The sequence below is a fragment of the Amblyomma maculatum genome, chromosome 2 (assembly GCF_055883805.1).
Source record: "Amblyomma maculatum isolate TAMU_Amacu chromosome 2, ASM5588380v1, whole genome shotgun sequence".
Taxonomy (NCBI): Eukaryota; Metazoa; Arthropoda; class Arachnida; order Ixodida; family Ixodidae; genus Amblyomma; species Amblyomma maculatum.
The window spans coordinates 186,312,866-186,334,397 of record NC_139345.1 but is presented as its reverse complement, the minus strand read 5'-3'; the positions used below and the strand labels follow the sequence as shown (position 1 = coordinate 186,334,397).

Genomic DNA, 21,532 nt, shown 5'->3' with positions numbered 1-21,532 from the left:
AGTATTGCATTCGCAATAAAATGTTTCTACCACCACCACCACCACCTCGGACACCGCACCTAACTGAAAACAGAAGCAGATCCAGATGTCTAGGAAGCGTTAGTACAACAGGCATCAGCCGCTTTTGTAATCGATTTACAGAATAGAAAACGGGCAGGAACTGTCACACTTCTCTGTGGACACATGTACCACGCCGTAAAGATCGGTTAATTGATTGGTTTATATGAAGGGAAAGGCGCGGTAACTGTCTCACTTGTTTTCTGTGGACACCTCAACCGCAAAGGTGGGAGTGAAAGAAGATAGGGATAAAGAGGTGACGTAGTGGAGGGCTGCGATCCAACGCGCAATAATGGATTTTGTCTCCTGTCCGTGTGCTGTGCGATGTCAGCGCACGTTAAAGATCCCCAGGTGGTCGAAATTACTCCGTAGCCTTCCACTACGGCTCCCCTTTCTCTCTCTCCACTTTCACTACCACCTTCATCCCTTCCCTTATGACGCGGTTCAGGTGTCCACATAGCAAGTGTGACAGATACTGCGCCTTTCCCTTCCTATGAACCAATTATTATTATTATTATTATTATTATTATTATTGTAGAGGTGCAAAATGCCCTTTAGAAGGTTTTTTCGAGCGAAGCTCCACTTCTCGCATGCAGAGCTGAAATTTAGATACCACTTGGAAATCAGCTCTGTGGCGCAGTTCACTTGTTTATCTAAAAACGAATGGCAGATGAGGCGCCTTTCCTTCCGGTAAGCCATTCCATTAGGGGCCATCTTCAAGCATTTGTCCTGCAGCTCTGTGCTTCGAAATTACATCTAACGGAATGGTTTATAGGAAGGAAAGACGCCGTATCTGTAGAGAGAGAGAGAGAACTTTTATTCGTCCAACAGAGTGACTATCCCGCTTTTCGGGGGTTAGACCCGGAAGCTGGGACATTCGCCTTAGTTGCAGACCGGTAGTTCTTGGACTCCGGCGGCATCTTCGGCCAGTCGAACAATTTCTCTTTGGGCTCTTGGGTCTGAGCTTCGCAGAAGGGTCTCCCAGGCGTCTTTAGTTATATTTTTAGCCCTGCCTGGTGACTTTGCACATTCCCATATTATGTGATCTAGAGATCTTCTTTCCTTACATAGTGAACATAGGTCTGATCGTATTTCTGGCCATATATGGTTGACAAGAACTGGGTTTGGGTATGTATTTGTCTGTAGCTTTCTCCATGCTACTGCTTCCTTTTTGCCTAACGTGGAGTCTGGTGGTGGTAGGACCCTCCTGCTCAGTCTGTAGTGCATGTTATTTCGCAATAGGTAATCAGGTCCTCTTGTTTCACTCCTCCAGCCCGGTGTGTGAGATCTCGGGCTAGTTTGTGTGCCGCCTCGTTTCCGGGCACGCCTGTGTGGGCTGGTGTACAAACAAGGGTGACGTCTCTTTCTATTCGCTTTTGATCGAGGATTCTACCCGCAATTTTTGCTATTACTCCAGTGGTGTAGCTCCTGATTGCGCTTTCGCTGTCACTGACTATGTATTTTGCCTCGGTCTGAGCAAGAGCCAGCGCTATTGCAGCCTCTTCCGCTGTCTGTATCGATTTTGTTTTTATAGAAACTGCTGTAACCATTTCACGCTTGCCATTGAGTACGACTGCATTCATTTTTACTTTGCCGCAGTATGCAGCGTCTACATATGCAATTCTACCTGAATTTTCCGTCTCGAATCTCCGTGTCTGTGTTTCGGCCCTTTTCTCTTACTTTCGCCCTTGGACACTTGACCGCGCCGCAATAGAGATAAGGAACGCGGCCGTGAAACCAGAGAAGATGGGGCGGCGGAGTAATTTCGACCCTGGCTGGCATCGTCAGCAAACAGGACTCTCTTCGTTTCGCCTGCATCGAAATACAGCCGACAGTGGTCAGCTTCGAACCCGCGTACTCGATTAAGTAGTCGAGCGTCGGAGTGGCGCAGTGGTTACGGCGCTCGACTACTGTTCCCAAGGATGCGGAATCGAATCCCGGCTTCGGCGGCCTCTTTTCGATGGAGGCGAAAAGCAAGGCGCCCGTGTGCTGTGCGATGTCAGTGCACGTTAAAGAACCCCAGGTGGTCGAAATTTCCGGAGTCTTCTACTACGGCGTCTCTCATAGCCTGAGTCGCTTTGGGACGTTAAGCCCCACAAACCAAACCAAACCAACCAAACCGTCTTAACCACCGGTGCACCGCAGCGGGGTGTGCAGCATACTCTGTGATACTTTTAAAGTGAAATTGCACATCGGCGCTGCTGGGCAGAAGCAATTGAGCTTTTAAACTCCTCAAGTAACTGAAGAAAAGGTAACTGCAAAGCGCACAGCTGTGGCGGCGGCGAGCCTCCCGTTAGGGGTCATTTTCAAGCCTGATTTGTCACTTAGCTTTGCATGCTGGAATAATAATAGCATGCAAAGCTGAATGACAAATCAGGCTTGAAAATGACCCCTAACGGGAGGCTCGCCGCCGCCACAGCTGTGCGCTTCGCAGTTACCTTTCCGCCTGTTACTTGAGGAGTTTAAAAGCTCAATTGCTGCTGCCCAGCAGCTCCGACCGCTCGCTCCAGCCAATTGTGTCACATGGGACATCCTGTGGCTCGTCAGGTACGCTGTGCTCGCGTAAGCCTCTGCTCGTCACACAGAGCAGAAGGAGGGCAGCGGCATCGCCGCAGATAAGCGGGGCAGCGCGAAGAGAAAGGTAGTTTCTGCACGGCGCATCCGCGTCTGCCAGCACCGCATGCGCAGGATATGAAAGGGGGTTCTGCATGAAGGCCAATAAACTTTGATGCGTTTTAAGAGAACGCTGGTTGGATTCCATGCAACGCTCCGTCGCGCACAGGAAAAGCTTTCGCTCCACATCCGGTTCAGCAGCGTAGGATCTCCTCTAATTGTTTCCTGTCACAAATACCAGCTTCGGAAGGAGAAGTTTAGATAGAGTGCAACTGAGACGATATTAACAGCCTTTAATCATGACCACTTCTGGATGACTGAATCAACGAATCAAATCTGCATAGTCTGCGAAAGAATTGCGAGGGTGTCAAAAAAAGTAAAGAATGTTTGGTGGGGTTGATTTGGTAAGTACTCTTAGTTTATGACTAGCAGCTTACCGGTATCGCTCAAGAGGAAAGTATACAAGAGTGTATTCTTACCTGTACTCACCTATGGGGCTGAAACGTGGAGGCTATCGAAAAGAGTTCTGTTCAAGTTGAGGACAACGCAGATGGCTATGGAAATAAAATTGGTATGGGTAACGCGAAGAGATAGGAAGCGTGCAGAGTGCGTAAGAGAAATAACTCAAGTTACTGACATTCTAGTGGAAATGGGCACAGGGAGGACATGTAGTGCCAAGGAAGGATAACCGGTAGTCGCTTCGGGTAACAAGCTGAATTCCAAGGGAAGGAAAGCGCAGCAGGGGGCGGCAGAAATTTAGGTGTGGGGATGAGGTTAAGAACTTCGCAAGGATCAAGTGGAGGCAGCTAGCACAGGACCGGGTTAATTGAAAGAATATGGGAGAGGCCTTCGCGCAGCAGTGGGTACAGTCCGGCTGATGATGATGATGAGTGACCTGCTTTCACAGTTAAGGCTGGATGGAAGGAGACTAGGTAAGTTAATTTTATCCCTGGCGGATAAACATCGTCTTAAATATCCCCTATGCCACAAGCCTATGATAGGTAGTGCGCACATTGACGTAAAGGCTCCGTAGTCCAACCTGACTGGACTAATATTTCGTTGCTCATAGCCATCATGCGTAAGCAGCCTTCAATAGCGTAAATTACTATGTTACAGCGCTATAATATGATAACCTCCTGTTTGCATGTGTCGTGACTGAAATGCACTCATCCGATCCACTGCATAGTTTCGTGTCCTGAAGATCAAATATGCTCTGTTTAAAACTGCCACGCCGCTAATGCAGAAGGTAAGGCTGGTTGGTGTCAAGCCAGCAGAGATATACGGAGAGCAGAAGGTTTCGTAGCTAACTGATGCTCCTTTAATGGGCAGAGTGTTTGACGAGCGTCTGAGCAGATCGTGCTCCGTCTCGTAATTGTCTCAATAAGCAATTTAAAATAAGGCATTGGCATGCTGAGGCGACCGCAGATTGCACTCAACTGCCAAAACGTTGAGAGACCATTTAGTTACGCGAAACGTACTGCGTGATTACAGTTTGTTTTTCCTTACATTGGGCTCCCTCCCCAATTCGTTTATCGGGAGGAGTTATTAATGACAACTCTAGCTGACGTCATTTTTGAACATAAATTTTTTAACATGCAGACTAAAACTTACCATATTACGATAAAAAAACTAATTACTACTCACACCGCCGCGCAAACAGGATGCCACTAAGCAATAAATATTTTTTTCCTTGCAGGTCCTGTGCTGATGTTCGGGAGTTACACCATGACGCTGAGCGTGAACGATACCTTGATCTCTTCGAGATATGACAAAGATGGAACAATTATCGAGGAATTCAGAAGGCTTGATCCAGGGGATGAAATGCCTGATGGATTCAGGCTTTCGCGAATTCCATGGCTGACATCGCCAATATCATTATCTGCTGCTACTATTGTTATCTTCAATCGCACCGAGTTTGGAACGGCTATCAGGTTCATCGTTCGAGGTGAGTAATTGTCTCTTGTTTTATAAAAAAGCTAGAAATGTTTATGTCCGCTATCAGTTAAGTAGGCGATATAATTTGCCTTTAACTTCCTACAAAAGGTTTCGTGCTGTACAGCGTCTCTCATAGCATCAGTCGCTTTAAGAAGGTAAATCTCACAAAAAGCCATCCATGCGGCACAAAAGAAGACAGATACTCTTCTACCACAACCTGCTTGTGCAGAAGTTGGCCTCATAGATAATTGCATATTTTAAATATTAAAACAAAGCGAATGTTTTTACCGTACCGTATTAATTTAGGAATTTACTATATCTCAAAAACAGGAACATGCAACTGTGTTTCGAGTGATTGAAAGAAGTAACCTTGCGCAAATCAGTATTGTGCGTTTCATGCTTTTAGGCGACCCATGAAGCTTTCATTTCTTATAACCGACGGAAATTAACGGGTTGCATCCAACAAGCAACCTGCAGCAGGGTGCATCAATGGTACTTCAAGATAACAGATTTTTCTCGTCATAAAGCAAATATTGGGCTAACTTCAAAGATGGTCTCAGCTGTACCCTAAGCGAATGATGCGAAGCCTTGTGGAGGAGACAGCTTCGATAACTGTGATGAGAATTCGAAATCGGTGATTATGCCCTTATTTCATCGTCTCGAAAGGCATCAATGGCACGTTGAAAAATGCAATTCGTGTTTATCAGGAAGCATTCCTTCCCTTGACCAAAATCCTCCTAACAGGGCAAATAACGGCCATCCTTGATCTCTATCTAGAGCGGAAGGAAATATATGTTATCTAAGCTCTGTACTCGTCACATGATAATATAGGTAATTTGCTTCAAATACGAGCTTCATTCACTCTGGTACGCGTTGTGCGCCAGTGTCCTGTCAGCACCGTATCAGTAGTCGTTATCGGGAGAAATGTAGATTGCATTGTCACAGAAAGGCGATGAGCAGTTAACTTTCTATAGGAAATCCCTGCTACATAAACTGCCAAACTCTCTAATACTGTTCCTCATACTTTCTCTGCCCCGCTTCCTGGTATTCCCCTTTCTGAACAAACCTCTCTTCATGTTCGACAGTCCAATTTTATACTTCCAAAGTAATTGCTTTATGGCAATAGCCAACGGGACAATAAATCCCAACATCGCAGTCTTGTGATCAGGTCTTGTGGTCATACTCGCGCCCACGAGTGGGGCGAGTATGAAGCGAAAATGATGCTAATAAGAAGCGTCATGACGTATGACGCTTGCAAAAACTGGGCCTTATGCCTCAGCTCTGTGTAAGGGCTGTTGCACTATTTTTTTGTGACACCCTGAAGCGTTGTTGCGACAGTGCAACCGGGCCGGAGAATTGATCGAGTGGCCGTGTGCCCCATAAGGACTGACGCTGCATTAAATGGGTCCCCTCTAACTTTCGACCGCGTGAACAAGCGGGACAAGGCCATTGCATTACTGTTACTGACTGCTTTCTTGCGACATTCGGAACTGGTATCTTCCATTTGAATTTCTTTGCAAAGATGACTGTCCGCAAATGGAAGTAATGAGATGTGTCTAAATAAGGATGAGTAGTATTATGATCTTGAGAACACATGCCGTAGTGGCTCTGAAGTTCTGAAAACACCGGGTGTGACATTGAAGGGATGGCAATGCCGGGCATAGCGTTCGTATGCTGCAAATGTCCGATTTGGCCCCTTCTATCACACGCGACAAAGTGAATGTGTTACACGACTTCTGGCCCATGCTCAGGTGCGCAAGTGGGTAGTCACAAGGATACATGCTGATGCGCCTTATAAACAATCCTACCACGCATTGAACCCTCTGCAGCGTGCCTGGAGGCTCCGAGAAATGTAGTACACTGGTTGGATGGATGGAAACAACTTTATTTATTTAAAACAAACTCTTCAAGGGTGGTCCCCTACTAGTACACTGGTTGAAGAATGCGCTTAACTGAGCGCGCAAATTATTCGCGGACGTCCGGTGGGTTGAGTACGTAACGGAAGAGACTATGTCAGCAGCTGAGTGTTAATGTGTGCTCGAGGCATAGAGAAAATTGATGATGTTTGTGACTGGCAATGCAAGCAACTTGATACCGTCACGTGAGCGAAACAGAAGAACAAAATGATAGGCGATGCCTTCTTTTGGAATAGAAAGAGGATGCAGATTGGAAAAAAGAGAGAGAGAAAGGATAGAAAAGAAAGAAGGCAATGGTAAAGAAGTTATCCACATGTCGCTAGGCGACTATTATTCTTGGGGTGCACAAGGAGAGCAGTGAAAGTCAACAATCCCGAATCCTTCAGAGACTTTAAAAGCCCCTTCACACATTCTGTCTAAGCTTGAGGTGTTATTCAAGGCCTTAGAATCTTCTCTTCCATGTGGAGACGAGCATCCAAGCAGCAAACCATGCCATTTAGGTGCACGTTGACGTACAAAGCAAGATAATTCTCAAATCGCCTAATCGTCCCCTTGCACTCGCAGCCCTCACAGGTCGTGGTGTCTGCCATTGCGATGAGCTGGGAATAGGCGTTTGTAAACGCCACTCCCAACCACAGGGAACACAAATGCGTTTTTAATCTGGCTTGGAGATGGCATAGTATTCAAGCTGGGCTGCTTAGATGAGGACGTTAATCATAGAGTGTAACAGTTGCTGTATGTCTGATTGCGGTCTTGCAACGAAACTTTACGCTACAAATATCGGCTTGCCACTCTGTTCATCAAGAGCCATTTCCGATTGCTGACTTGCCTAGACTATCTACAGCAGTGCTAAAACTCAGCGAATTGCTTGTCATAATACAGTAATTGAAGTGCAAAACCAAATGGGGCATTCTAATTCAAGGATAAGAGAATACACTTTTTTCCATGGTGAAAGCTGCTTCACACTTCATCACACTTCAGGTATAAGTTTCCATTTGTCCATTCCTGATGCCAACACTGTTTTGTCCATTAGCGCCTTACGCATATGTATGAACACAACTCCCCAAATTGGCTTCACGATTTTCTATCACGTTGGTCCGCTTTTAACTTTTCGTTGGGGTTTCTGCGATGGTTACAAAGCCTCAGGTAATTGTTGATAAAGTTTAGCGGCATTAAATGTAATTTGCCTTGAAGGACGACATTTTTCGGATTCTAAATGACAGCTGTAGGTTCACTGAATGTTCTGACTCACAGCGTTTGCTTTTGTTAGGGCCTAATGCATTATTGAAATCAATTCGAGAACGCCATTAATTCTGCCTTTTTGCCAGCATCTTCGGCTGGTGTGCGCTGCCTGAGCCTGTTGTGGCGAATATCTATATGCCATCAAGCAAGTTCAATAATCGCAGTTTGCACGTATATGCCTTTCGTACACTACACGCAGTGTCAAGCTTTTGAAACAGTCATGCGGGTTAGATGCGGATAGAGCCATGAAGTAAACAGCGTGTTCTTAGACGCAAGCAAATAAGGCCAAATGAAGACAAATTTGCACACACCATCGTAGTTTTCTGCTTTTTCTTACGTATTTCTTTTAAATTATTAATATAAACAGCGCGAACACGAAGACAAGGGACAAGAAGCAAGAAAGCCACAGTACATGCGCTGACTCACAACTAAGTCAGCGCATGTTGTGTGGCTTTCTTGTTTCTTGTCCCTTGTCTTCGTGTTCGCGCTGTTTATATTAATAATGAATAAGTACCAACTCGCCCAACAAAGTATCTTGGTATTTCGTTTAAAGACACACACACACACACACATACATATATTTATATTGTGACGGGCCGCAAAGATGATGTGCTGTGCACTACAGAGAAAGACTATGTAAATTGAGTGCGCTCAGCCGCGACGACTGACAGCGGACCAGATGCCTCTGTTATCCTGTTTTGTGTGAAGTCCTTCACTTAGCAGCTTGGTGGAGGCTTGGTGGGTACGACCTTCTCAGTGACGAATCAACCACTCAGCCCTCGCCGCAGTCGGCGTCTTTCCAGTTTGCCACCTTGCGGTCCTGAGATGTAGTACCTGGACGGCGACGCAGCGCTCGACTCTGAATTGAGCACCTGGCCGCATTACCAAGAGCCACGCTCTTTCGTGGGCGCCGTCGCGTAGGACATGGACGAGTGGATGTCACTCTAAAAAGGCATCAGCCGATATACCAAGCGGGACCTGGCCACCAAACCTACCAACGTGGGGTTGCTCTAACAGACACGGCTCTTACGTGGTACGAAAACCACGAAGATCACTTACGTCTTGTTCAGGTTTGTAGAGGAGCTGAATAAGTGCTTCGGTGATGCCGTGCAGATTAGAAGCATGGCGAACAGACATTGGCTCACCGAGCACAGCTTCCTGGACAGACCGCCACCCTGTACATCTTAGCGACCTCGAAACTTTACAATGTCGCTTTACTAACATTTCTGAGGAGAACAAGGTGTGTCACTTGTAAAAACGTTTCGCCGAGGATATTTACACTTACTTCATCAGCAAGGAGAATCTGACTCCGTCTCTAACGTGAACGAACATTGGCTCAAAGTTGATAACCTTAGATGCGTCCGAAGTTTGGTCACTTAGCTACTGCACGTACGGTCCCAGTCCACTTCAACAGTGACCTTGCCGCGAATTTTCACCAGATTGTACGCGACAAGCTAACCCTGTGGTCCAAGTGTGCAGCCGTCTGTGCATCCGCTACCTCAGCCTCAGCTCCTGTTTGTCACTGGAGCGCACCATGAAGAGTACAAGGTGCTCCAGCAGTTCCGACACTGCCGAGCCTGCCATATCTCACGTTCGCATCATGCGCGTTAATGAGCCGCCACCAGCCAACTTCGAGGAGGACGTGACAATGACTTCCATATGGTCCCGAACAGCACTGATATCTTCCCGAGGTAGACTGCAGTCCATCCGTCCTTGTATTGCTACCAGTGTGGTAATTCCCGTGCGGTTTCGCCATCGTCGCTGCTCACCTTGCAACGGTATCACCACCTATACTGCAGAACCAGGCCACCAGCACCAGTACCTTCCCGCCATCCGCCTTTCTACTCACCCACTGCACCGAACTATTCGCAGGCCAGAATGAGGACCCCTTCTCCGCGATCTGATCGCAGCGTGACTCCTACATCAGCATTTCTCACACGCCTGTTTCCATCGCCACGCCAGCGCGGGCCGATGGAGGTGAGAGCGCTGAATGTCTGTCGTGCACCAATGTACCTCCGGTTGTTTTAATGCTCAGCAAGAAAGTCAACGTCTATGTGGATCATATAGTCACATCGGCTCTTGTGGATACTTGAACAAATGTTTTCGTAATGAGTCTGGGATTTAAACGAGTGGTAGGGCCCAAAGTGATGTCTCAGTGTGCCCGTACGTCAGCATTGTATGGAATAACTGGTGAATCAATGCGGTCTCTGGGAGTGTGTAGTGTAGAAATTAAACTGGGCAGACGTGGTTTTCAAGCGGCATTTATTGTTCTTACTCGTTCCACCGATATAGTGATTTTAGAGCTGGAGATCTTGAAAATTTGTGGTGCTATATTTGACTCTTGCGGTGGTTTATCTGGAGCAGACAGTTGAGCCTGTCCGTTAGAAAGTTTGCAAGATGTGGAAACTGTTTAATGTCTCCGAAGGCACAGTCGGTCCATCGTGCACTGCATTATAAGTCCCAGTTCACCCATCGCCTCTCAACAGCGACAGCGTTGAAGCTCTGGTATAGATATTTATTCGTCAGGTGTTCAGAACAATGTACTTGTGCCTCATTGTTCGTTTCTTGTGGTAAACGGTCGTGCGTTTTTGTGAACAATCAATTTCTCCCGTAACCTCGCTGCTCTTCCTGCTGGATTTAAGCTTCCCTTCTGCGCATATCATAAGCCCTTCGCTGTGGCATCGATCTAAGTCCCTTCGACGAACCCTCATCTTTCTGGTCAGCAGAGTCGACAATTGCTGGCTTGGGTGAACACCAGTCTCAATAATAGGAGAGTTGAGTTGTAGTATTCTACAGGTGAGATTAGCCTTGCTTATTCTGGCGGCAATTGCTCCACCGTAGCATCACCGCTGTGTTAAGGAAAGTCCTAATATCGGTTAAATCTGCCCCACTATGCGCACAGCTACTTTGACAGTACATATTCCACCCCAGCTGTCACCATATATGCCCAACATTCACTCACAGTATAGCATAGTCCACTCCAAAAGTCACCAACTATGCGCACATGCATTAAGTAAACAGCATTCATTCCAGCTGCCACCATCTATACACACATTCACTCACAGTATAACATACTCCAATCCAGCTGTCACCATCTAGAGTCAAGATCAGTACCCTGCAGAAATTGTAAAAGAAGGCGCGAAGCCTCCCTTCTGCACATCTAGATTCCATTCCTGTAGAGAATGTCCTGAAGCGCACTGTGAAGGGCTCCGATCATTTTGAAGGAAGCGAGAATCACACACCTTTCTGCGTTGTACTCTGGACAGCACATAATATAATGTTCTTATCCCCCCACACACCACATATAGAACATAGCGCAGATGATGCCATGCCCGTCTTATGCATGCAGGCAGGAGTACGAGCGGAACCCGTGCAAATTCGATGTAGTAGAGTGTACTGATGTCTTCTCAGTCCCTTGGTCACACATGGCTTGTGGGCCGCACTCCACACGTTACAAAAATGGTTGAGTAGCGTTTCTCTGAAAATTCCTTTTTTATTTTAAGAAACTTTTTGGAGGAAATACCTAACAGTGCTTAACTGGCGAGCCTGTCTGGCATCTCGTTGACTCTGACACATATGTGTGAGAATGACTATTGGAAATGTAAGGTAAAGCCTCTTCTGTGTAGAGATTGCGCCAAGCGTAGAGAGCTTATATACAATGCATGAGTAGGGAACCCACGCTCTAACCTTTGAAGGGCAGACTTTGAATTTTAGGATGACTACAGGTTCAGCCGGACAAAACCCTAGCTTCCACTAAGCCACCTCAATAGCAACACTTTCGGTCGTTGTGGAAAATACGACTTCAGTAAAGCATCCACACCACGTATAGCTCATAAATGAGTGTAAAAAGCCACTGAGCTAGATTTTCTGACCTTGTCTGCTGAACCATCAGTGAAAATGTAAAAATATGGCGGGCATAGGCTCTTTCCAAATGTTCAAACACAAACACGTTGCAGCTAAGCGAGAACTGCGCTTAGCACTCACATGGGGAATCCTGACTGTACAATCGAGGGTCAGAAATGAACAGGGTGGTTTCAACCGTTTCCTTTGCCTTCGAACATTATAATGCCTAGAAAAATAAGTGCATTAAGTTCCAAGTAAGCTCTCGACTCAGATCTCTTTTGGATCCGCTGAAGAAGGGATTGCCCAGCTACCGTATCTCCGAGGCGGCCAAGTTGCATTAGTAGTCTCTGTGAAGCGACAAGGATAAGAGGTTTCCATTGTGACGCATGAAGTACTGCCCTCTTCGCTACCATCTGATGAGCTCCAATGGCTCTTCTTAGGAAAACTTCAAGACGTTCAAGCTGTGATGCCGAGGGGGAAATTAAAGGTTATGCGACTGATCACCAGCGCTTAATGAAGGCTGAACATTGAAGAAGGATGATTTCCCCATTGCTCACTTGCAATTCTACGATCACATTGAGACGCCAATATAGAGATTAGACAATCGCGTCGACAGATTTTCGCCACTGTAGACGGGAGTCAGTAATTACTCCGAGAAAACGTATATGATTGAATTGGCAAATGGAAGAGTGGCCAAGTGTATCCTTAACCGCGCATGACTTCTTCCTACATCTATAAACAGAACAAATCCGGAATTTTCTACTGATAGACACAATGCCGCACCTTGAAGTTAAGCTTGTGTCGAAAGCAGAGCCTGTTGAGCTATCGGAGCTAATCGCTTGTGTTGCTAGCCAGTAATGCAAATACAAATGTCGTCAGCATATATTGGCATACGCAGTGGACAGCAATTTGTTCGCTATGAACCGGTAAGGCCAGCCATTACGACGTTAAAGAGCGTTATGGAAAGAACAATTCTTTGATGCACACCTCGTGATATAGCCCTTTCGGTACTTATGGTACTCCTGTACTCGAACCGTACGACCACTGACAAACGAGCAAATGAACCTTAGCATAAAGCCCTGTATGCGCACGCCTTGTAATCTATTCAAAATGGAGCTCTGAAGCACTCTGTCATAAGCTTTTGCAATGGCAAGAAAAATGGCTTAGGTGGAATGGCCGAAACCTCACTTGTTTTAATCCTCCCCAGAATCCTGTCATGCATGTTTGCAGTGCCTTGGTGTCTTCAAGCCATCACGATAAGCGTTCATTTGCCAGCTTCTCCATCAGCTTAGCCACACAGGAGGTCAGTGACACAGGGCTATACGAGGCAAGGACCGCAATGTATTTGACATGCTTCTGCATCCGAACCACATATGCTACATTTCATGACGGAGGAATGTCGCCAGTCTCCCAAAACTCAATTGATGAAGTTTAGGAGTTCCTTCCTGAGCTCCAGGGGCAAGTTCTGCAGGTCTGAACCTGGTGCACACCGGCGCCGCGGGCCACTGAGCGCAGGCTGAAGCTCCATGAGCGTGACAGACGTAGAGGAAGACAGACGTAGAGGAAGCAGGTGGTGTATTTGTAGATAAAAGTGCATCTGCAAACGCCTCCTCCAAGCACGCAATGGGTTTTGCCTTGCGCATTGCAAGAGCTTCAACAGGCTTCAAAGAGCGAGGTTCTCCAACAAGACTGCCAATGACTCAGCATATTCTCATCATCGATGAGAATAATGCCAAACTAGCACAGAATGAGGCCCATTGCGGCCTCTAGAGCTTATTCTTGATACACTGAATGGCATAATTCTGCCTGTTGTAGGCCGTCCTAAAGTTCCTGTCGCTCTTCTTCCGCATGAGTTGTCGCTCCACCTTTCTTCTCGCTTCGAAAAGGTTCATGGGTTTTAAATCCGGGGCAGAAAAATTGTCAAGTAACATGACCGCCGTAGTTACTGCCATTTTACTATAAACCGTTTTGTTAGTAATATCACCTGAAACACATTCTAGGTGCTCTATGCACCCGCAATACCAATATCAGCTATGCACCATTATCACCAGAAACACATTCTAAGTGTTCTATGCACTTGTCCCAGTTGACAACAAGGCCGATTTTAGGACAGCCCATAGGAAAGTTGGCAGCAAAAACAAAAACAGGATAATGATCACTTCCCATGCAGTCAGGTGCTGTTGACCACTTCACGCGGTCATCAGGAGAATGCAAAGTCAGGGCTATCTATAGTTGTGGCTAAGGCTGGAGGCAGGATGAAAGTGAGGCTTCCGTCATTGGCAATACACAGGTATGAACTGTCAGTAACGCCTACGAGTTTGCGTCAACGGGAACCAGTGTTCTTTTCAACCCACACGTAATGATAAGCGTTGAATAATCGCAGATGATTCAAAGTGCTGGGCAGCGGTCGCTGAGGTGCTGCAGAAACAAATCAATTGCCACCTTCATCAGCGGGGGCACGTACACGTATGTAATAAAAGAGTTCGAAAGCCGAGCCGTAACCTCACAGCCGCCACCTCAAAATCATCCATGCGAGTATCGGTAACGTTTAAAGAAAGATATTTAATTTCCCTTCGTGTGTAAAGCGCGGCACTGCCTGCAGGAAATGACTGTGCTGCCGTTTTTATGGGCGACATATCCAGTCAGATATCTCTTGCTTAGCAGGCCAGCTTCAGATAGGGCCAGTACTGGAACACAAGTCTCTTACAAGAATAGTTTCAGGTCAGCTAACCGGCTTAAAATCCCAGTGCTTTTCCATTGCAATATAAACGGCAGTTGGTGGATTTTAGATCCATGAGGTTGAACACCAGCCATATTAGGTCGAAAGAAAGATGGCTGCGAACGCGGTAATCATAAACTTCAATGAAAGCACCAGCTGTTGGAAGTTTTTCAGTTTACTAGGCGGCATCGCTGGAACATGGGAATGCAGGGCCCCAAATAAAACACAGAGAAGGTTAGGCACACCATGATTTTTAAGCTCCTTATTCTGTACACCGCGATCACCGCCGACAAAAGGTATCAACGGAAACGCACTTTCGGCCACAGTAGCGCGCTTTCTTGTCACTTATAAGGCACAGGAAAGTGCTCCCTGCCGTGGAGTCTGGCTACGATGTTATCATTTTTCGTTGTCCTCAACTTAAGTAGAACCCTTTTCGTGTTCGTTTCGAAGGGTACGCGTGGTGAATAAATGAAGCGTAAAGCGAGAAAGGAAGAAAACGGCAGCCTAGTTCCGCCATCGACTCCTTAAAGGAGGTTATGATTCCGCTCACTGCACCTTCGGACAAAACTGTAATGGGACTGGCGAAGAGGGAGATAACTGTGTCCTGCCTTTTCTCTGAGTTTAACGGGCTAAGAGCTACGGGCGCGGACTAGGCACGAGACAGAATGACAGCCAAGCGGCTAGCTGTAGGCCACTGCTAGGCTTGTACCACCATACTGTGGTGAGAACATTGCGACAGCCGCGGACAGAACGACTTGAAATGCAGGTGCAATGTCAGCACATATCCGACAATATGTCCGGACGCCCCTAGACGGCTCAGGCATTACAACCACGTGGTAGTGTACTTGCAACCTTTTTCGATGAAATAGTGGAGGGGTGTTTATATACAATGCAGATTGGATCGGAACAAGGCGAGGCGTACTAGCTCCGAAACAACACCGCTCCTTCCTTCTCTTCTTTCTTCTCTTCTGCCACACAACACGTCGTCTTCGTCAGTAGCGTTACAATATCTAAGTTATATTAAAATGACGTTTACATGGTCTTGTCAGTGCAAACAAATTAAAGTTAATTTCCTTCACAGTCTATCATAAAGTAATTTTTACCGGGGTAGCAATAAATTGGACACATGCAACAAAAGTGGACATCTTTCGCTTCCTTAGCGGGAAACGCACAGCTTTACTTAGAGAAAGACTGTGGGATATAAGCGTTTAGAGGCACTAAGTATACTTTACAGAATAACAAAATCACATAATACTGTTTTAGACTTGTTGGAAACCTGTGCTGCCACATCTATTACAATGTAATTATATATCAGAGCGAGCGCTATGCATTTCAGCAAGGGGTATACATCCGGAGGTTTTTCCACGGACAAGCATGTATAATATTCCCACATATTTTTCGCAGTCTGCCCCCACCAAATCTACGGACCGCTATGCGAGCACACGTGTCCCAACTGCAAGAATGGTGGTGTGTGCCATGATATCACCGGCCAATGCATCTGTCCACCTGGTTACACGGGCGAACTTTGTCAGACAGGTCAGTGCAGAAACGAGTTTTGTGTGACAATTGTCATAAAAAGTAAATACATATTTCCGCAATCTCTGTTATAGATGTGCAGAGATAGTAGCTAAAACAACTTTAAATAGAAGATTGCTCAAAGCTATCATTTGATAGCAGAGAACTTCCAAAAAGAATCGTTTAGAAATACTGCCTAAGGTACACAATCCTGACGGCGTCTAACACATTACCGCCTGGCGCTGCTACATTATACCAGCAGAGAAACTCCGCTTCAACATGGGATTAGCTTCAATGACCACATGCGGTTGTTTGCGAATTCAGCCAATAACAGCCTGCCCCCATCTGATGCCACCAAATCGGAAGAAGGTTTTTACAGACAAAGCTGTAATAACCTCACATTTCCATTCTCATTCGGGTGTTGCGCGGGTAGAAAAGTAACGTACGTCGTCCCTCACCTTGACGGAGCAAGCCAGAGCTGGCGTAGCGTAGGGCACCGGTAGTAACCTAGAGCGTTGCTGCCATTATTCAAAGCGCTTGCGGAACACTGGTTGCGGAAAACAGCGAACTGCAAGTGGTCAAACAGCGTAGTAGCCGTTTCCCAAGGTGCCTTGCTTGTTACAGAGGGAGAGGAGAGGAACAAGCTAGCCAGGTGGTCTAACGAGATGGAGAGTTGTGTCTCTATACATGGCGTTAGAAGCATGAGTGGAATCCGCGTAATCAGGTGTTCGGCGCAGCGGCACAAAATGCCAGATACAATTTGCAGCCGTCTTGACAGAACAGCGGCGCCTCACCTATGCGTCATGTTGTACTGGTCGGTTCGTGAGCGTTTATTAATTGGTTTGCCATGGATTATGTACACGACGGGACCAAATGCAGCGTTTAACAATAACAATTAATTTGGAACATCAAAGGTGTACTGGGAACGCTATTAACTTAAGATTACAAAATATAGGCCGAGTACGCAAGTGAACGTTGAGACGCTCAGACTGGCCTGTGAGATGCTCAAAGGAAGACGAAGACGTTCAATCTACTGTCGCCTCAGCTCGGATGATATACCTAATTTTGTCCCATTTGCCTACTTTTGTTTAAATCTTTGAAGACGGCTACCCCTTCAAAGCTCTACTGTCCCTAGGGAAGAGTACGGCTGCTCCGGCGCCGGCATTTCTAAAGATACCGCGCCAACCTAAGGAGGCTAGCACTCAAGAGGCGTCCAGTACATGCAGACACCACCCGTCCAGCGAGACTTATCGCTCAATGGGGATGCGTCAACGATCGTGGACGGTGACGAGTCGGTGGCCTATATGGCTGACGTGGACAACGAGGGTTTCAAGTTGGTGACTTACCGAAAGCAAAGAACGGTCGGGATGCCAGTAGTAATTTTGCCACGAGAAAGCGATTGATTTAGGAGTAAGGAACCCCATCTTCCTTTCCGCGGCCATTCAATCACAGCTCGGAACAGCTCCGATTCGTAGCCGGTTCACCATGCAAGGGGCTCTTCAGCTGGATGTCTCATGTCCTACCCGAAGCTGGATGTCCTACACGAACAACACCTGCGTTATTAAGGTGTACCAAAGTGATATTCAGAATGCGACCTACTTGATTACTTGATATCACAAGGTGTTCTACACGTGAAGCGACTCATGCGTTGTGTGGAGTCTCAAGAAAAGAAATGGGCTGCGAAGCATGCCAACTCTGTCTTGCTGTCATTCGCTCCCAACTCAGGGCGCCCGGAAAAAATTGACCTAGGATTTACAAAACACGCAGTCGTCGATTTCATTGAAAGTCTTCCATGGTGTTTTAGATGCCAAAGGGTTGAGCATGTGGCCAAGTATGCACAAAGGATCTACGCTCTGAGCGATGCGGTGGCAATCACGATTTTCAAGCCTGCAAAGCAGATTTGGCTTGTGCCTACAGCGGTGGTGATAATCCTGCGAGTTTCGGTGCTTGCCCCTTCCCTATGAGGCTCTACGCCGCCGAATATCCTTGAATGTCGGTTCCAAAACCCAACCGACTGAGAAGCCTATACCAGGCATTGAAGATTTCTGAGCGTTGGAAGCGGATGTTGTCGCGTCAACCAGCAGGGTCACTAAGAGACCTGAGCTCAGCAAAATGCCGAGGTCCACTGCGTGCGAGTCGGTTATTCATCATCATCATCATCAGCCTGACTATACCCGCTGCAGGGTGAAGGCCTATCCCCACTTAACCCGGTTCTGTGCTAGTTGCATCCACTTGACCCCTGCGAACTACCTCCGCCCACCTATCTTTCTGCTGCCCTCTACTACGCTTTCCTTCCCTTGGAATCCAGTTTGTTACCCTAAGCGACCATCTGTTATCCTCTCTTCGCACTACATGCCTTGCCCGTGCCAATTTCTTCTTAATTTCCACTAGAATGTCGGTAACTTGAGTTATTTCTCTTACCCACTCTGCACGCTTTCTATCTATTAATGTTACCCCTACCATGTTTCGTTCCATAGCCCTCTGGGTTGTCCTCAACTTAAGTAGAACTCTCTTGGTTAGCCTCCACGTTTCAGCCCCATTGGTGAGTACAGGTAAGATGCAACTGTTGTATACTTTCCTCTTGAGCGATACCGGTAAGCTGCTAGTCATAACCTGCGAGTGCTTGCCAAATTCTCTCCATCCCCATCTTAATCTTCTTGTTATTTCCTTTTCATGGTCCGGGTCAGCGGGTAATACCTGTCCTAAGTAGACATATTCGCCTACTACTTCCAGTACTTCGCTACCTAATGTAAACTGCTTTCCTTCCCGAGGCTGTTGAACAATACCTTAGTCTTCTGCATATTGATTTTCAAGCCTACCTTTCTACTTTTCCTGTCTAGGTCATCAATCATTATTTGCAGTTCATCCCCCGAGTTGCTTAGCAAGGCAACGTGATCGGCAAATCGCACTCTCCGTCTACCCTTATCCCTAACTGCTCCCATTCCAAGTCTCTGAATACTTCCTCTGAGCAAGCTGTGAATAAAACTGGGGAATTGTGTCTCCTTGCCTAACACCTTTCTTTATGAGAATTTTGTTACTTTCTTTATGCAAAACTATGGTTGCTGTGCAACCACTACATATATCTTCCAGCACTTTCACGTACGGCTCGTCTGCCCCATGATTTCGCAATGCCTGCATCACCGCCGAGGTTTCAACCGAGCCAAATGTTTTTTTTTGTAATCAATGAATACCATGTATAAGGGCTGGTTATATTCCGAGAATTTGTTCTGTTTCCAGGCGTAGAAAGACGTCAAGGGCGGTTAAATATAGGCCTTGGTCACACTTCCATTCGCCAATTCAATCACATGCTATTCTGGGTGTCCTTATTGGCTCTTGTCAACAGTGGCGAAAAGCAGTCGACGCGATTCTCATCTCTATCTTCGCGTCTCAATGTGATTCATAGAATGGCAAGTGAGAAATGTGGAAACAATCTTTCTTCAATGGTCAAACTTCATGAAGCGCTGGTGATCAGCCGCATCATTTAGCATTTACCTTTATATTCCCCTTCCGCATCACAGCTTGAACATCTCAAAGTTCTCCACAGAAATGGCCCAAAAAGAACCATTGTAGTTCCTCAGGTGGCAGTGAACAATGCAGTGCTTATGAGTCACTATCGAAAACTCTTAGCATTGTCGCTTCACAGAGACTACTAATGCAACTTGGCCGCCTCGGAGAGACTATAGCTGGGAAATGCCTTCTTCAGCGGATCCGCAAGAGATCTCAGTCGAGAGCCTACTTGGCACTTAATACTCTTACTTCGCTAGGCAATAGTGTTCGAAGGCAAAGGAAACGGTTGAAACCACCCTGGTCATTTCCGACCTTAGACTGTAAGGTCACGATTTCCCATTTGAGCCCAAAGCGCAGTTCTCCTTTAGTGGCAACGCGTTGGCTCGCAGTTAAACATTTGGAAAGAGAGTATGCCCATCATCTTCACATTTTTACTAATGATTCTGTAGACAAGGTTAGAAAATCTAGCGCAGCGGCTTTTTCCATTCCTTCTATGCACTATATACGGGGTCTGCACGCCTTAATGAAGTCGTATCCTCCACAATGGCCAAAGTGTTGCTAGTGAGGTGACTTTAAGGAAGCTAGGGTCTTGTCCGGCCCAACCTGTTGTCATCCTAACAGATTGAAAATCTGCCCTTCAAAGATTAGAGCTCGGTTTCCGTACTGAAGCCTTGTCTATAGTTCACTACACTTGGTGCAGAATCTGCACAGCAAAAGCTTTACTTTACATTTCGAATGGATGTCTTCACAAATAGGTGTCAGAGGCAACGAGGTGGCAGACAGTCTCCCCCATAAAGCACTGTCAGGTACTTCCTCAAAAAGCCTCTCACTGTGAAAAAAGACTCTTCAGAGGAACAGTACTCAAAAATTTTAGTACCTGTGGAGTGCGCCCCACAAGCCATGTGGGGCTTCGAATTAGCACGGGCTCCGCTCGTACTCCGGCCTGGATGCAAACGACGGGCGTGGCATCATCTCCACTATCTTCTATATGCTGTCGAGTGTAAAACGCGGAAAGATGTGTGATGCTTGCTTGCTTCAAGAAGGCAGGGGCCCTTCACAGTACACTTCAGGAAATTTTCTACCCGAGTGGAAACCAGATACGCCGAAGGGAGGCTTCACGCCTATTTTACGATTTATGCAGGACACTGATCTTGACTATAGATGGTGACAGCTGGAATGGATTATGTTCTACTTTGAGATAATGTGTGCATAGATGGTGACAGCTGGAGTGGAACCTGTACTATTATAAGCGACTGTGCGCGTAGTGTTGGAGATTTTACAAATATCGGTACTTTTTTAACACATAAGTGACTCTATGGGGGAAGAAATTTTCGTCAGAATAAGCAAGGCTAATCACACCTGTAGCATACAACGTAACTCAACTCCACGCCCATGTATGCAGACGCTTGGGAGACCTCAAAATTTCATAATCGCCCAATGCCTCTGTGCCACTAATTGCAATCAGCTTTCGAAGATTTTTGTACGAACGTGGTGAGCTCAGCTCTGCTAGTGTTTTTGTTCTGGGGATTCACTTCATTTACCCGTGGAACTGTCTAATGGGCACAGTTATATTTCTAAATGCATTTCACCACTTTTGTTCGCAGCCAGCAGTAGGTGTACCGGCAATCGCGAAGCATAAAATTAAAACATAGCTCAACATATCGACTGAGTGTGCCGTGATACTACGTAATCTCCTCAGTGTTCGTCAATAATACCGCTGTTTTTAATCGACATACCGTATGACAAGTTTCTGAGATGCTAAAGAGAGCACTGATTAAGGTCTAAACCCAGAAGAACATTGCTCCACACAAAGGAGATGCGCTTCCACTTTCAGTACTTGTGTACTCTAGCAGTAATAAATTCTGGATTTTAACAAGTACATGAAAACTCTGAGACACAACATTAAAAGGCAAGGATGTCCTACCCCGAACTGCCTTTTCACTGAGCATCGCGAACGAAGTTTTCAGCGCAGCCTGATCTGTCTCGCTATGTCATTTCGAAATGCATATAGTGCGACGATGCAAGAGAAAGCAGCTGTCGAAGGCAGCAAGCACAGCTCTCAGCTTTTTTTAGTGATGGGTCGCGCACGCATGCATTTGATAGGAGCAGAGTAACGCAGGCGCCAGTATAAAAGACAATAAGATCAAGTGTTATAAAGGGCCCCTTGCGCTAGAGTGCAGCTGCA

At 46.5% G+C, this 21,532-nt stretch overlaps 1 protein-coding gene across 1 annotated transcript in view; it reads left to right on the top strand.

Moving 5' to 3' along the window:
• Positions 1-21,532, top strand: part of LOC146200610 (uncharacterized) — a 306,225-nt gene that overhangs the window by 85,118 nt on the left and 199,575 nt on the right. The window contains exons 8-9 of the mRNA XM_084595576.1: positions 4,367-4,615; positions 15,730-15,861. Of these exons, the coding sequence (XP_084451702.1) occupies positions 4,367-4,615; positions 15,730-15,861 (381 nt within the window). The remainder of the gene's footprint in view (positions 1-4,366; positions 4,616-15,729; positions 15,862-21,532) is intronic.